This window comes from Bombina bombina, chromosome 7 (genome assembly GCF_027579735.1).
Source record: "Bombina bombina isolate aBomBom1 chromosome 7, aBomBom1.pri, whole genome shotgun sequence".
Taxonomy (NCBI): Eukaryota; Metazoa; Chordata; class Amphibia; order Anura; family Bombinatoridae; genus Bombina; species Bombina bombina.
This window is the reverse complement of record NC_069505.1, coordinates 580,398,722-580,415,497: the sequence shown is the minus strand read 5'-3', so window position 1 is coordinate 580,415,497 and position 16,776 is coordinate 580,398,722. Positions and strand designations below refer to the sequence as shown.

The following is a 16,776-nucleotide window of genomic DNA, read 5'->3' as shown; positions in this document are numbered from 1 at the left end:
AAATCATGAAAGAAAAAATATGTGTTTCATGTCCCTTTAATTCTTCCAATATTTTACTCTTCATTCAAATTCCCTCTCAGATCTCTTTTCTCTTCTGCAGTTACCTTCTCTTCCTCCAGTACTTGACTCCCAACTCCAACTTATTTTTCTCTTCTGCTGTCCCTTTCTATTCTTCCAGTACTTTACTCCCTATTCCAACCCCCCAGGTCTATTTTATCTTCTGCTACCATCGTCTCCCAGTACTTTACTCCCTATTCCAACTCCCCAGGTCTATTTTTTCTTCTTGTACCCTCTTCTCCCATACTTTACTCCATATTCCAATTCCCCTGGTCTATTTTATCTTCTGCTGCCCTCTTCTCCCAGTACTTTACTCCCTATTCCAACTCCCCCAGGTCTATTTTATCTTCTGCTGCCATCTTCTCCCAGTACTTTACTCCATATTCCAACTCCCCAATGTCTATGTTATCTTCTGCTGCCCTCTTCTCCCAGTACTTTACTCCATATTCCAACCCCCCCCGGTCTATTTCATCATCTGCTGCCCTCTTCTCCCAGTACTTTACTCCCTATTCCAACCCCCAGGTCTATGTTATCTTCTGCTGCCCTCTTCTCCCAGTACTTTACTCCATATTTCAACCCCCCCGGTCTATTTCATCATCTGCTGCCCTCTTCTCCTAGTACTTTACTCCCTATTCCAACCCCCCAGGTCTATTTTATCTTCTGCTGCCCTCTTCTCCCAGTATTTTACTCCCTATTCCAACCCCCCAGGTCTATTTTATCTTCTGCTGCCCTCTTCACCCAGTACTTTACTCCCTATTCCAACTCCCCAGGTCTATTTTATCTTCTGCTGCCATCTTCTCCCAGTACTCTACTCTCTATTCCAAAATACCACCCCAGCCCCCCAGGTCTATTTTATCTTCTGGTACCCTCTTCTCACATACTTTACTCCCTATTCCAATTCCTCAGGTCTATTGTATCTTCTGCTGCCCTCTTCTCTCAGTACTTTACTCCCTATTCCAATTCCCCATGTCTATTTTATCTTCTGCTGCCATCTTCTCCCAGTTCTTTACTCCCTATTCCAAAATACCCCCCCCCCCGGTCTATTTTATCTTCTGGTACCCTCTTCTCACATACTTTACACCCTATTCCAATTCATCAGGTCTATTGTATCTTCTGCTGCCCTCTTCTCTCAGTACTTTACTCCCTATTCCAATTCTCCAGGTCTATTTTATCTTCTGCTGCCATCTTCTCTCAGTACTTTACTCTCTATTCCAACTCCCCCAAGGTCTATTTTATCTTCTGCTGCCCTCTTCTCCCAGTACTTTACTTCCTATTCCAACTCCTCAGGTCTATTTTATCTTCTGCTGTCCTCTTCTACCAGTACTTTACTCCCTATTCCAACTCCCCCAGGTCTATTTTATCTTCTGCTGCCCTCTTCACCCAGTACTTTACTCCATATTCCAACCCCCCAGGTCTATTGTATCTTCTGCTGCCCTCTTCTCCCAGTACTTTACTTCCTATTCCAACTCCCCCAGGTCTATTGTATCTTCTGCTGCCCTCTTCTCCTAGTACTTTACTCTTTATTCCAACCCTGCAGGTCTATTTTATCTTCTGCTGCCCTCTTCTCCCGGTACTTTACTCCCTATTCCAACTCCCCAGGTCTATTTTATCTTCTGCTGCCCTCTTCTCCCAGTACTTTACTTCCTATTCCAACTCCCCAGGTCTATTTTATCTTCTGCTGCCCTCTTATCCCGGTACTTTACTCCCTATTCCAACTCCCCAGGTCCATTTTATCTTCTGCTGCCCTCATCTCCCAGTACTTTACTCCCTATTCCAACTCCCCCAGGTCTATTTTATCTTCTGCTGCCCTCTTCTCCCAGTACTTTATTCCATATTCCAACCCCCCCCCAGGTCTATTTTATCTTCTGCTGCCCTCTTATCCCGGTACTTTACTCCCTATTCCAACTCCCCAGGTCTATTGTATCTTCTGCTGCCCTCTTCTCTCAGTACTTTACTCCCTATTCCAATTCTCCAGGTCTATTTTATCTTCTGCTGCCATCTTCTCTCAGTACTTTACTCTCTATTCCAACTCCCCCAAGGTCTATTTTATCTTCTGCTGCCCTCTTCTCCCAGTACTTTACTTCCTATTCCAACTCCTCAGGTCTATTTTATCTTCTGCTGTCCTCTTCTACCAGTACTTTACTCCCTATTCCAACTCCCCCAGGTCTATTTTATCTTCTGCTGCCCTCTTCACCCAGTACTTTACTCCATATTCCAACCCCCCAGGTCTATTGTATCTTCTGCTGCCCTCTTCTCCCAGTACTTTACTTCCTATTCCAACTCCCCCAGGTCTATTGTATCTTCTGCTGCCCTCTTCTCCTAATACTTTACTCTTCATTCCAACCCTGCAGGTCTATTTTATCTTCTGCTGCCCTCTTCTCCCGGTACTTTACTCCCTATTCCAACTCCCCAGGTCTATTTTATCTTCTGCTGCCCTCTTCTCCCAGTACTTTACTTCCTATTCCAACTCCCCAGGTCTATTTTATCTTCTGCTACCCTCTTATCCCGGTACTTTACTCCCTATTCCAACTCCCCAGGTCCATTTTATCTTCTGCTGCCCTCATCTCCCAGTACTTTACTCCCTATTCCAACTCCCCCAGGTCTATTTTATCTTCTGCTGCCCTCTTCTCCCAGTACTTTATTCCATATTCCAACCCCCCCCCCCCTCAGGTCTATTTTATCTTCTGCTGCCCTCTACTCCCAGTACTTTACTCCCTATTCCAACTCCCCCAGGTCTATTTTATCTTCTGCTGCCCTCTTCTCCCAGTAGTTTACTACCTATTCCAACCCCCAGGTCTATTTTATCTTCTGCTGCCCTCTTCTCCCAGTACTTTACTCCTTATTCCAACCCCCCCAGGTTAATTTTACCTTCTGCTGACCTTGTCTCCCAGTACTTTACTCCCTATTCCAACCCCCCCCAGGTCTATTGTATCTTCTGCTGCCATCTTCTCCCAGTACTTTACTCTCTATTCCAACTCCCCTGGGTCTATTTCTTATCTTCTGCTGCCCTCTTCTCCCAGTACTTTACTCCCTATTCCAACTCCCCCAGGTCTATTTTATCTTCTACTGCCCTCTTCTCCCGGTACTTTACTTCCTATTCCAACTCCCTTACAGGTCTATTTTATCTTCTGCTGCCCTCTTCTCCCAGTACTTTATTCCATATTCCAATTCCCCCAGGTCTATTTTATCTTCTGCTGCCCTCTTCTCCCAGTACTTTACTCCCTATTCCAACTCCCCAGGTCTATTTTATCTTCTGCTGCCCTCTTCTCCCAGTACTTTACTTCCTATTCCAACTCCCCCACAGGTTTATTTTATCTTCTGCTGCCCCCTTTTATGAGTACTTTACTTCCTATTCCAACCCCCCAGGTCTATTTTATCTTCTGCTGCCCTCTTCTCCCAGTACTTTACTTCCTATTCCAACTTCCCCAGGTCTATTTTATCTTCTGCTGCCCTCTTCTCCCAGTACTTTACTCCCTATTCCAACCCCCAGGTCTATTTTATCTTCTGCTGCCCTCTTCTCCCAGTATTTTACTCCCTATTCCAACTCCCCAGGTCTATTGTATCTTCTGCTGCACTCTTCTCCCAGTACTTTACTTCCTATTCCAACACCCCCAGGTCTATTTTATCTTATGCTGTCCTCTTCTCCCAGTACTTTACTCCCTATTCCAACTCCCCAGGTCTTTTTTATCTTCTGCTGCCCTCTTCTCCCAGTACTTTACTACCTATTCCAACCCCCCCACAGGTCTTTTCTATCTTCTGCTGCCCTCTTTTATCAGTAATTTACTCCATATTCCAACTCACCCCAGGTCTATTGTATCTTCTGCTGCCCTCTTCTCCCAGTACTTTACTCCCTATTCCAACTCCCCCAGGTCTATTTCTTATCTTCTGCTGCCCTCTTCTCCCAGTACTTTACTCCCTATTCCAACTACCCCAGGTCTATTTTATCTTCTGCTGCCCTCTTCTCCCGGTACTTTACTTCCTATTCCAACTCCCCTACAGGTCTATTTTATCTTCTGCTGCCCTCTTCTCCCAGTACTTTATTCCATATTCCAACACCCCCATGTCTATTTTATCTTCTGCTGCCCTCTTCTCCCAGTACTTTACTCCCTATTCCAAAGTCCCCTAGGTCTATTTTATCTTCTGCTGCCCTCTTCTCCCAGTACTTTACTCCCTATTCCAACTCCCCAAGTCTATTTTATCTTCTGCTGCCCTCTTCTCCCAGTACTTTACTTCCTATTCCAACTCCCCCACAGGTCTATTTTATCTTCTGCTGCCCCCTTTTATGAGTACTTTACTTCCTATTCCAACCCCCCAGGTCTATTTTATCTTCTGCTGCCCTCTTCTCCCAGTACTTGACTTCCTATTCCAACTCCCCCAGGTCTATTTTATCTTCTGCTGCCCTCTTTACCCAGTACTTTACTCCCTATTCCAACTCCCCAGGTCTATTTTACATTCTGCTGCTCTTGTCTCCCAGTACTTTACTCCCTATTCCAACTCCCCCAGGTCTATTTTATCTTCTGCTGCCCTCTTCTCCCAGTACTTTACTCCCTATTCCAACCCCCAGGTCTATTTTATCTTCTGCTGCCCTCTTCTCCCAGTACTTTACTCCCTATTCCAACTCCCCAGGTCTATTGTATCTTCTGCTGCCCTCTTCTCCCAGTACTTTACTTCCTATTCCAACTCCCCCAGGTCTATTTTATCTTCTGCTGCCCTCTTTACCCAGTACTTTACTCCCTATTCCAACTCCCCAGGTCTATTTTACATTCTGCTGCTCTTGTCTCCCAGTACTTTACTCCCTATTCCAACTCCCCCAGGTCTATTTTATCTTCTGCTGCCCTCTTCTCCCAGTACTTTACTCCCTATTCCAACCCCCAGGTCTATTTTATCTTCTGCTGCCCTCTTCTCCCAGTACTTTACTCCCTATTCCAACTCCCCAGGTCTATTGTATCTTCTGCTGCCCTCTTCTCCCAGTACTTTACTTCCTATTCCAACTCCCCCAGGTCTATTTTATCTTCTGCTGTCCTCTTCTCCCAGTACTTTACTCCCTATTCCAACTCCCCAGGTCTTTTTTATCTTCTGATGCCCTCTTCTCCCAGTACTTTACTACCTATTCCAACCCCCCCACAGGTCTTTTCTATCTTCTGCTGCCCTCTTTTATCAGTACTTTACTCCATATTCCAACTCACCCCAGGTCTATTGTATCTTCTTCTGCCCTCTTCTCCCAGTACTTTACTCCCTATTCCAACTCCCCCAGGTCTATTTTATCTTCTGCTGCCCTCTTCTCCCAGTACTTTACTCCATATTCCAACTCACCCCAGGTCTATTTTATCTTCTGCTGCCCTTTTCTCCCAGTACTTTACTCCCTATTCCAACTCCCCCAGGTCTAGTTTATCTTCTGTTGCCCTCATCTCCCAGTACTTTACTCCCTATTCCAACCCCCAGGTCTATGTTATCTTCTGCTGCCCTCTTCTCCCAGTACTTTACTCCCTATTCCAACTCCCCCAGGTCTATTGTATCTTCTGCTGCCCTTTTCTCCCAGTACTTTACTCCCTATTCCAATTCCCCAGGTCTATTTTATCTTCTGCTGCCCTCTTCTCCCAGTACTTTACTCCCTATTCCAACTTCCCCAGGTCTATTTTATCTTCTGCTGACCTCTTTTTCCAGTACTCTACTCCATATTTCAACTCCCCAGGTCTATTTTATCTTCTACTGCCCTCTTCTTCTAGTACTTTACTCCCTATTCCAACTCCCCCAGGTCTATTTTTTCTTCTGAATAAATAGAAGATAATCTTCTATGTGAAGAACATTGGAATGTGAAATATTAATGTTTTCATGTTGAGTTAGTGCATTTTGGAAAACACAATCGTGTTTTGCATGACTTGTTGAGTGTTAGTTTTTTCCCCCACTGCATAGAATACGTTAACGGTCACGATATTCTAATTTTTGCTTTTTTGGGCGTGTCCAGTAAGCACTTGAGTGAAAACGTTTTACCTTCAACTTGTAATACTTGTGCTATAGGATGCATGCAAAAAGCTTACCTCTAGCAGAGTTAGCACGCTCCACTCGTAATCTAGCACTAACTGTCTCTATCTTCACCTCTTTGTCTATTTTTCTGTCACTACCCATAAAGAACCACAAGAAAGGCAGACATTGGTCCCCAGATCACTCTATAATATAATACATTTGCCCTAAGTTGCTAATTATCCTCTTGATCCCTTCCACAGTCTCACCTGCTCCTCCTAATCAGATCTTTCACCCACCTTTCCTAGTAGTCTCCTCCACCTCTGCCGCCACAGAATGAGGATAATTACGACCAGCAGCAGTAAAATGATAACCATCAGGCAGCCAATCAGAATGGAGGTGTCGCTGCTGTCATCCTTGGCAACGGGCTGGTTTATTCTGATATCTGCTCCTGACTCTAACACTAATTTTCAAAAAAATAAAGAGATAATAACTTGTAAAGAAAGTAAAGTAGACAGACAATACTGACAAAATGAGGTAGCGCAAGAGAAAATCAAGTTCAGCAAATATTGTGTTAATGTATTCCTAAAATGTTCACACTCGATTGTTATGTTAATTTATTACCAGACTACAGAAAAGTATTGTGTACTTAGGGGCTAGATGACAAGTGGAGTGCAAAATTGCTACACAAATGGGAGCTAGCTGCACACATTGGGTGAGCCAATGACAAGGCATATTTGGGCAGCCACCAATCACCAGCTAGCTCCCAGCATGCAGTGCTGCTCTTAAGTCTAACTAGGTGTGAGTTTCTTTAAAGATGTGGGCTATATATGACATCTCCATACAAAGCAAGAATAGACCCTCTGCGCCTGGATATTCGTTGTCCAAAAAGTAGACACGAGTTAGCAAATAATAATTGTCTGACTGTAAAGACTGTGGAAAACTTAATTTCCTCTCCCTCAATATAAATCCTTTTACACCCTTATATTACATGTGAGTACGAGTTGTAGGAATTGTTATACGTGTGCTAACATCTTACATTGCTTGAAGCACGGCTATTTTTAGGTCCTTGCAAAATCCCTTTATAAGCAGCAAATGTGATTATCCCTCCCTTCAAGCTTACTAGATTTTGCACTCAAGCTTAGTGTGTGTGTGTGGTGTATATTTATGCATATATATATATATATATATATATATATATATATATATATATATATATATATATATATATATATATATATATATATACACACAAAACACAGGAATGGACCGCACTTTCAGACCGAACAGGGAACACACTGTAAACTCCACAGCCCTAAACACTGACAGACAGCTGTACAGTTCTCTACAACCCAGGGAGTTAATTCCTGAGCTGTCTGGGTAATAGGCCCATAGCCCATTAAACTTGACATTTCAACAACGCATAAAATGTTTCATTATTGCAAGTGAAACATTATAGAAATATACATTCATTATTTTTTTTTTATGTAAAATACCTGTACATCTAAAAATTGTGCTTGTTTGACTTTCTCCCAGGGAGGTTTGGGTTAATACTTTTAGGCAATTTATGTAAGCTTTTGTTTACTTCACCCTCCCCCATACGATTCTCAGCAGTCACATGTTTGTAAAAGGTGGATTATCAGTTTTGCATCGACAATCATGTTAGGAGAATCATTCTTTGTTGCAATAGTAACTAAGTTGAATTAGCGCTAAACCACCTTAAAGGGACAGTATACACTAATTTTTATATAAGAACTTCTAAATTGGTTAGACACTACTATAAAGAATAAGATGCATAGATACTGATATAAAAATCCAGTATAAAACTGTTTAAAAACCAATTTAGAAGTTCTTAGTTTAGCTCTGTTGAAAAGGTAGCTGGAAAGCCCACTGCAAGTGGGAAATAAGACACTCCCCCCTCCCCTCCCCCTTCTTTTGCATATGATAAGACCCTTTACACAAACAGGAGCAAGCTGGAGAAGGTAGCTGGCAGTATTCACATAAAACTTCGGGGCTTGGTTAGGAGTCTGAAAATCAGAGCAATGTTATTTAAAAATAAGCAAAACTATAAAAAATTTTTAAAAAACAACAACTTTATGAGCTATATAAATAGATCATCTACAAAACATTTATGCAAACAAAAAATGAGTGTATAATGTCTCTTTAAAGGGACAGTAAACCCCCAAAAAATGTTTTCATTACTTAGAGAATATAATTTTTAAAAATGCACGTCTATTATCAAATTTGCTTCATTCTCTTGTTATTCTTTGTTGAAGGGATACCTAGGTAGGTATTGTGCACATGCCTGAAGCACTACGTAACAGGAAATAGTGCAGCCATCTAGTCCTACTACTAAATGTATAACATTGTTGCAAAACTGCTGCCATTGTGTGCTGTAGACACGTGCACACTCATGAGCTTACATCCCAGTTTTCCCACAAAGGATAACAAGAAAACAAAGAAAATTTGATAACAGAAGTAAATTGGAAAGTTGTTTAAAATTGTATTCTCTATCTAAATCATGAAAGAAAAAAATTGGGTTTTTATATATGAAGAGATAAGGGACAGCTTCCCCAGTCTTTCTCAACTGCACATGTGCAAACAGAGTTTCTGAATACTAGTTTGTGATTGGTTAGCAGGGGTTATTTTGTTCTGGGGGACAGGGAAATCAGTGATTGGTTAGCAGGAATTCTTTTGTTCTGGGGGACAGGGAAATAAGTGATTGGTTAGCAGGAATTATTTTGTTCTGGGGGACAGGGAAATCAGTGAAATGAATAAACATAAAATAATTTACTCATTTGACCAAATAAAGCTGCAGTTTTCATTGCAAAATTATTCTCAGATATAAAGGCTCAAAATCATGTAGTTTATAATTTGTGTTTAGTGTCCCTTTAACGTGATCTTAGAAGTTGCAACAAAGAAGATGCACAATATGCGACACTATTGGAAACAAAAACAATCGTGCACTGCCCATAAAAATAAAGAATCAGGTGGTAAACATGAGACAAATGTTAACAGTTCAACACCACAAAAACAAAAGGCAGCTGGAGGAAGCTATTATTATTAATAGCTGTTACATTTGATAGTTTTACTGTGACAAGCCTCACTCACTCAATAGATCAGGGGCGTCAAACTGGCGACCCGCGGGCCTCATGCGGCCCTCAACCTAATTTTGTGTGGCCCACACCACCTCCATGAAAAATAATAATTATAATATGCTTACTATTTAAAGAGCGTGTGCGCTTACTGTTAGGGATGCACATACGTTAAAACCCCCCAGTCTTTAATGTGTAACATTGTTATTAAAAAGAAAAAGGCAAACACAGATAAATACATAATGATTTATTTGACACATGAAGTGCTTCTTTATTGTGTTCATACTATCTATGGCAGCACTGATTTCACACATCCTTTCCATAATTTTTTCTTTAACTAAAATCACAGACTTTTTTTTTATAAATATACATTTTATATGAATTTATTTTATATTATATACAACAGGTATATGTCTATCACTAAATAAACAGTGGGTCACTTTGTCGTCAGCATTGTGATCCACTATTTATAATGCAGAGGAAATGTTATACTATGCGCATGCGTATGCTAAACTGTGAGCGCGCCCGGAACAGGGCTGCTAGAGAAAAAAATAGCACGGACTCTGTGGGAGAGCAACTCAATGAAGTGTGTGTGTCACCTTCCTAAAACCATTAAAGCACGTTACATCAAGCCAGAGTAAGTTAAAGGGACATGCAACCCAAAAATTTTTTTTTCTTGATTCAGATAGAGAATACAATTTTTAAACAACTTTCCAATTAACTTCTATTTATTAATTTGCATCCTTCTCTTGTTATCCTTTGCTGAAATGTTTATCTAGACAAGCTCAGGAGCAGCACAGAACCTAGATTCTAGTTGTTGATTGGTGGCTGAATATATATGTCAATTGTGATTGGCTCACACATGAGTTCAGTTAGAAACCATTAGTGCATTGCTGATCATTCAACAAATTACTGTATACCAAGAGAATTAAACAAATTAGATAATAGAAGTAAATTAGAAAGTTGTTTAAAATTATATTCTCTATCTGAATCATTAAAGAAAAAAATTGGGTTTCATGTCCCTTTAATTAAGAGTTACAAAACACAATCTTTTGAAATGCATATAGTTATAGCAAACGCCACTGCTTTGTTTAGCAATGACAAGATATGTAGGTAGTGTGGGCCCACGTGAGTTGCACTTGTATGGAAAATGGCCCTTGACTCAAATGGGTTTGGCACCCCTGCACTAGATATAAGGGATATGAAACCCCCCCAAAAAATTTGTAATTCAGACAGAGAATCCAATTTTTAAAAAGTTTCCATTTTACTTCTATTATCAAATTTGCTTCGTTCTCATTTTATTCTTTACTGAAGAGATACCTAGGTAGCATCTGGAGTACTACATGGTAGGAAATAGTGCTGCCATCTAGTGCACTTGCAATTGGATAACAGTCTTGCAAAACTGCTGCCATATAGTGCGCGAGAAAGCAGCCAGCTCCTAAGCTTATGTCCCTGCTTTTCAACAAAAGATACCAAAGAGAACAAAGAAAAACTGATAACAGAAGTAAATTAGAACAAAAATCACTGCTCTGTCTGAATCATGGAAAAATAATTTGGGTTTCTTATCCCTTTAAACAAACACTAAAGTCAAAATTTAACTTTCATGATTCAGGTAGAAAATGCCATTTTAAAAAAAACTTTCTAATTAACTTCCACTATAAAAATGTACGCAGTCTTTTTATATGCACACTTTCTGAGGCACCAGCTCATACTGAGCATGTGCAAGAATCCACAGACTATACTTTCATAATGCATTTGTGATTGGCTAATGGCTGTCACATGATAAAGGGGGAGGGGGAAAGTGAAGACATTGACATTTGTTAAAACAAAATTATTTCTTCTTTGAAATTTAAAGTAAATTCTATTGAATTGCATTTCTATTATGCATTTGTTGATTGTACTTAATGGTCTAATTGTGGTGTATGTGGTCTTAGAGCAGACATCTTAAAACTTGGCCTTCCAGAGGTTTTGGAACTGGCTGAGGCTGGCTGAGCATCATGGGAAATGTAGTTCCAAAACCTCTGGAGGGCCAAGTTTGAGAATGTCTGTCTTAGAGGTTCCTTCCAATGGGCTGTCATTGACATCTTGTCAGCATCTTCATTTATTACTTAGTCTCACACACTCACCTTGCCCACTCAGGCTGTCACTGTTCGCCGTTGTAGTTATTGCCTTTTGGCTAGTACTCTGAGGTAATGATGTAGTGGTCCGCGGAGCGACAGTCACTCTTGGGAGGGGCACTGGACTTGGTTCTTCTGGATTGGATAGGTCCAGTATCTCTATTGTACATAAAAAATGAACCAATGATGGTGTTAACTGACTGGCACTTTGATACAGAAAAGTCTCCCATTGGCTTAGGTTACTGTCAATCATCACTGTGTTTAGAACCCTTCCCCTCTTTCCCAAATAGCCCACTTTTTATTCAAAGAGAAATTTGGGGAGAAAGGGAATATATAGTGTTATAGATATAGAGAAGAGTACTGGTCAAGATACTTAAGAGATAGAAACAAAAAGGAAGCTTGGCCTATAGACCTGGGATAAATTTGGGAGATATTAAAGGGAATGAAGGTCACAAAAACTATTAAAGGGGCATGAATGTTAAACTTGAATGGATATAGAATGCAGATATATTATGCAATTTTTATTATCACATTATTATTATATCAGATTTACTTTGTTCTCTTGGTAGCCCTTGTTGAAATGCATACCTAGGTAGGCTCAGAAGCAGCAATGCACTGCGGGAGCTATACTATATGCATCTTGTCATTGGCTCACTAGTAGTTTATTGCTACTCTGGTGCTCTGGATATGAAACCCAGACACACCATACAATTTAAAAAAGCTTCCAATTTACTTCTATCAAATTTGTTTTGTTCCCATGATATTCTGTGTTGAAGAGATACCTAGGTAGGCCTCTGGAGCACTTCATGACAGGAAATAGTGCTGCCCTCTAGTGCTCTCGAAAATAGATAACATTCTAGCAAAACTGCTGCCATATAGTGCTCCCCACGTGCATGCTCCTGAGATTACCCCCTGCCTTTCAATAAAAGATACCAATAGAACAAAGACAATTTGATAATAGAAGTAAATGAGAAAGTTTTTTAAAATTAAAATTTAAAATATTCTCTATCTGAATCATAAAAGAAAACATTTGGGTTTCATGTTCCTTTAATGGGACAGTCTAGTCCAAAATAAACTTTCATGATTTAAATAGGGAATGTAATTTTAAACACCGTTCCAATTTACTTTTATCACCAATTTTGCTTTGTTCTCTTGGTATTCTTAGTTTAAAGCTAAACCATGAGGTTCATATGCTAATTTCTTAGACCTTGAAGGCCGCCTCTATTTTGAATGCATTTTGACCGTTTTTCACCACTAAAGGGCGTTAGTTCATGTGAGTCATATAGATAACACTGTGCTCACGCACGTGGAGTTACCTAGGCATATGCACTGATTGGCTAAAATGCAAGTCTGTAAAAAGACGTGAAATAAGGGGGCAGTCTGCAGAGGCTTAGATACAAGGTAATCACAGAGGTAAAAAGTATATTAATATAACTGAGATAAGGAGCAGTCTGCAGAGGCTTAGATACAGGGTAATCACAGAGGTAAAAAGTATATTAATATAACTGAGATAAGGAGCAGTCTGCAGAGGCTTAGATACAGGGTAATCACAGAGGTAAAAAGTATATTAATATAACTGTGTTGGTTATGCAAAACTAGGGAATGGGTAATAAAGGGATTATCTATCTTTTAAAACAATAAACATTCTGGTGTAGACTGTCTAACTCATTTGTAGAGTTAAACAAAAAGTTATATGCAAACAACAATGCAATAATAATGCATTACAACAATTTACTTTATAAAAGGGATGACAAAAGGGTGGTGGATTCATGGAATAAACCTCCAATAGAGGTGGTAAAAAAAAGGACAGTGAAATAATAAAAAAATGCCTTGAACAAGCATAAGGCTATCCTAAGAAATAAGTAACGTAATATGGGTAGACTTGATGGGCGTTTTGGTTCTTACCTACCGTCAAATTCTATGTTTCTATGTTAAACAGCATTAAAGATGGAGACAGATGTAGAGAGAGAGAGAGACAACGATTTATGAGCAAATATATCAAAAGCGATAGAGGTATAAAGTTTAGAATGAGGATGTAACTAACCAGATAGGAAGGAGACCTCACTGAAGAGTAACCACTGGCTGGAGAAGTAGTAGTGACAACGTAGAATACGCGCCACTCTGCCGTTTAAGGGTACAGTAACTGTTCGAGCACTAGGGTCCCGGACATCCAAGGCCAAGCGGAGACTGATGGGTTGATCATCCCATGGAGTGTGCAAGGAACGCTTGAAGTAGCAGTCCACCCGACGGAATATTTGCACCCCGTGGGAACCCATGTTATTGCAGTGAACCTGGGGGAGAGATGGCAGAAAGTGGAAAGGGGTGCGGAAATGACTGGTGTGGGAGTTAAAAAGAGCAGTGGAAGAGGATGAGTAGAAGAGGAAAGGAAAAAATGTAAAGGGGGGATAAAGTTTTGTTGGACAAAGGATAGATGAACAAACATAGAAAGACAAAAAATACGAACCCTCATATATATAAATGCCCTGAGTGCATCAAATTCAAACTCCATCTCTAGGTATCCTGAGGGGAAACTCTCGTTATTCCACCCAACATAATCATAACCAGGCCAGACTCCTTGTTCTTTATGTTGTTCGAAGTCATCTGCCCCCACTACACCATCAGTCAGCTGCCCAAGACCACCGTATTGCAATCTGCAAGGACACATATGATAAATGGAAAGATTGCTACTTTTACTCTTTTCCATGTATGACTCTGGGTAAAGTAGAGTGAATGAGGAGGAGGATTCCGACACTGCTGTGTACACATGTGCACTGTACTGTATACATGTTATGGTGTATTAGCTTGTCTATTTACCCTCCAACTGTAAACCCGTCGTATGTGGAGTCATTAAGATTAATGAGCATTGATTGGAGACTCATCCAATGACCAGGAGGGGAGGTGTAAGAGCGTAATCCATCTGTGTGGAAAAGGTAAAGAGTGATAAAGGGTCAGTGTTAGAACTTAAGCAGATATAGTGACAGACCACAAAAGGGAGTGAGTCCATAATAGACACCAGAGGGAGACCTCAAGGACACAGAGAGACTGTGAGAGACACCAGATAGAGTGCTGCAGGATCAGAGGGTCAGTGACAGAGACCAGAGGGAGAGCTCAAGGACACAGAGTCAGTAACAGACACCAATGGAACTCTCAAGGACACAGAGTCAGTGACAGACACCAGAGGGAGACCCCAAGGACACAGAGAGTCAGTGAGAGTCACCAGAGACAGTGCTTAAAGATACAGAGAGTGGCAGAGAACAGAGAGAGTGCTGCAGGATACAGAGAGTCAGTGACAGAGACCAGAGGGAGAGCTCAAGGACACAGAGTCAGTAACAGACACCAAAGGAACTCTCAAGGACACAGAGTCAGTGACAGACACCAGAGGGAGACCTCAAGGACACAGAGAGTCAGTGAGAGTCACCAGAGACAGTGCTGAAAGATACAGAGAGTGACAGAGAACAGAGAGAGTGCTGCAGGATACAGAGAGTCAGGGACAGAGACCAGAGGGAGAGCTCAAGGACACAGAGTCAGTAACAGACACCAAAGGAACTCTCAAGGACACAGAGTCAGTGACAGACACCAGAGGGAGAACTCAAGGACACAGAGAGTCAGTTAGAGTCACCAGAGACAGTGCTGAAAGATACAGAGAGTGACAGAGAACAGAGAGAGTGCTGCAGGATACAGAGAGTCAATGGCAGAGATCAGACAGAGTGCTGCAGGATACAGAGAGTCAGTGGCAGAGATCAGAGAGAGCTCCAGGACAGAGACAGTCAGTGACAGAGACCAGAAAGAGCTCTAGGACACATAGAGTGACAGACACCAGGGAGAGTTCCTGGACATATAAAGTCAATAACAGACGCTAGAGGGAGCTCTTCAGAAAACAGAGTCGGTGGCAAACACCAGAGAGAGTTCTCTAGGACACAGAGTCAATGACAGAAACCAGAAGGAGCTACAGGACACAGAGAGCCAGTGACAGTGACCAGAGGAAGTTCCAGGACACAGAGTTAATGACAGAGATAAGACAATGCGCCCCATGAGGTAGTCAATGTTCCTCGGACCTCACCTTGCCATACACAGCCATACAATTCTACCCGTAGACAGACGCTCATCACCCGGTCAGCCATTGGGTAGAAACGAACATAGCGGGCAATCATTGGAGGTCCCAAGTCCTTTAACACAACATCCTGGGTGTTCTCATTACCCGCAATAACCTATGTAGCAAAGTAAGATGGCGCAAGGGCATGAATTTGTGCTATTACTTGTTACAACAGAGGGTACATTTCCATGACAATTACTTCCATCACCTCTTATCATTCTCACCTCATTCCCCCACCGATCCCTCCAATGTGCCCACTTGTATCCATCACGGCTGTAGCGCAGTTGGTAGTGCCGGGCAAATTCTTTTCCCAGCCCTCCACCATCTCTGCCTTGTGTGCCCACCAGGGTCAGGAAATACAGCTTCCTCAGGTCTATCTGCAGATAATCCTCGTTATTTGGATATACCGGGCCCACTGGGCACCACGCCCCATCTCCATCGTTACTTTCCAACCTGAATATTTTAGAAAGAGGAGGAAAACAAATTACAGTTCAACAGGGCCTTAAAGGAGATAAGATCTGGTTAGCATTAAAGGGATAGTAAAGTCCAAATTAAACGTTCATGACTCAGATAGGGCTTGTAATTTTAAACAACTTTTCTATTTACTTTTATCATCACATTTTCCTTTTTCTCTTATTTTTTTCTTAAAGGCTTAACCTAGGTAGGCTTATAGGCTGATGTCTAAGACTCTGCAGTCCACCTCTTATCTCACTGTCTGGCTGTGATTAGCTAATACCATGTACTGTTTGTTCATGTTTGCTATATACATAAACATTGTGCTCACATCTGTGGAGTAGTTATTTATGAGTCATCACTGATTGGCTAAAATGCAAGTCTGTCAAAAGAACTGAGATAAGGGGGAAGTCTGCAGAGGCTTAGATACACAAGAGGTAAAACTTACATTAATATAACAGTGTTGGTTATGCAAAGCTGTGTAATGGGTAATAAAGGGATTATCTATCTTTTTAAACAATACCATTTTTGGTGTTGACCATCCCTTTAAATTAGGAATGCTGCCCCCCCAAAAAAAATCTAATACATAGACCTGCCCTTTGTGCCCCTCAATGTCAGATGTGAGGGTATGAGAAGATGCTATGTAAGTATGAAGAATTGTTTATAGTATCAGGAGGTGTAGTATACAGTGTTATTGATACATAGGTAACACGGATGTGCCATATAGGGGGAGGGAATAAGGGCCCCATTAAATTGTCTTGTCCAGGGCTCCACAAAGAAGAACTTTATATTGCAATTTAGTTAAAAAAAAATTCCTCTTCTAAACTTCTGTAATCCACTAGAAAAGCCTCTGTTTGAAAAGAGGCAAATGGTGGATAAAGATTGTCTATTGAAAAAATGTGGCAGCAAACAAGTTGTTCATTGGTTTTCAACTTTTCTTTTTCACTTGGCTGATATTATTCTATAGCAAGACAAAAATGTCCCTTTTCAGGGTTTTAAA

General features: G+C 41.1%; 1 protein-coding gene across 5 annotated transcripts in view; it reads right to left on the bottom strand.

Annotated features, from left to right (window-relative positions):
• Positions 1–16,776, bottom strand: part of DDR1 (discoidin domain receptor tyrosine kinase 1) — a 136,463-nt gene that overhangs the window by 37,339 nt on the left and 82,348 nt on the right. For all 5 annotated transcript variants that reach the window (XM_053722038.1, XM_053722040.1, XM_053722037.1 and 2 more), the window contains exons 4-10: positions 15,548–15,776; positions 15,291–15,438; positions 14,045–14,147; positions 13,695–13,881; positions 13,275–13,521; positions 11,240–11,389; positions 6,318–6,481 (exon numbers count right to left, since the gene is read on the bottom strand). In XM_053722038.1, the coding sequence (XP_053578013.1) occupies positions 6,318–6,481; positions 11,240–11,389; positions 13,275–13,521; positions 13,695–13,881; positions 14,045–14,147; positions 15,291–15,438; positions 15,548–15,776 (1,228 nt within the window). The remainder of the gene's footprint in view (positions 1–6,317; positions 6,482–11,239; positions 11,390–13,274; positions 13,522–13,694; positions 13,882–14,044; positions 14,148–15,290; positions 15,439–15,547; positions 15,777–16,776) is intronic.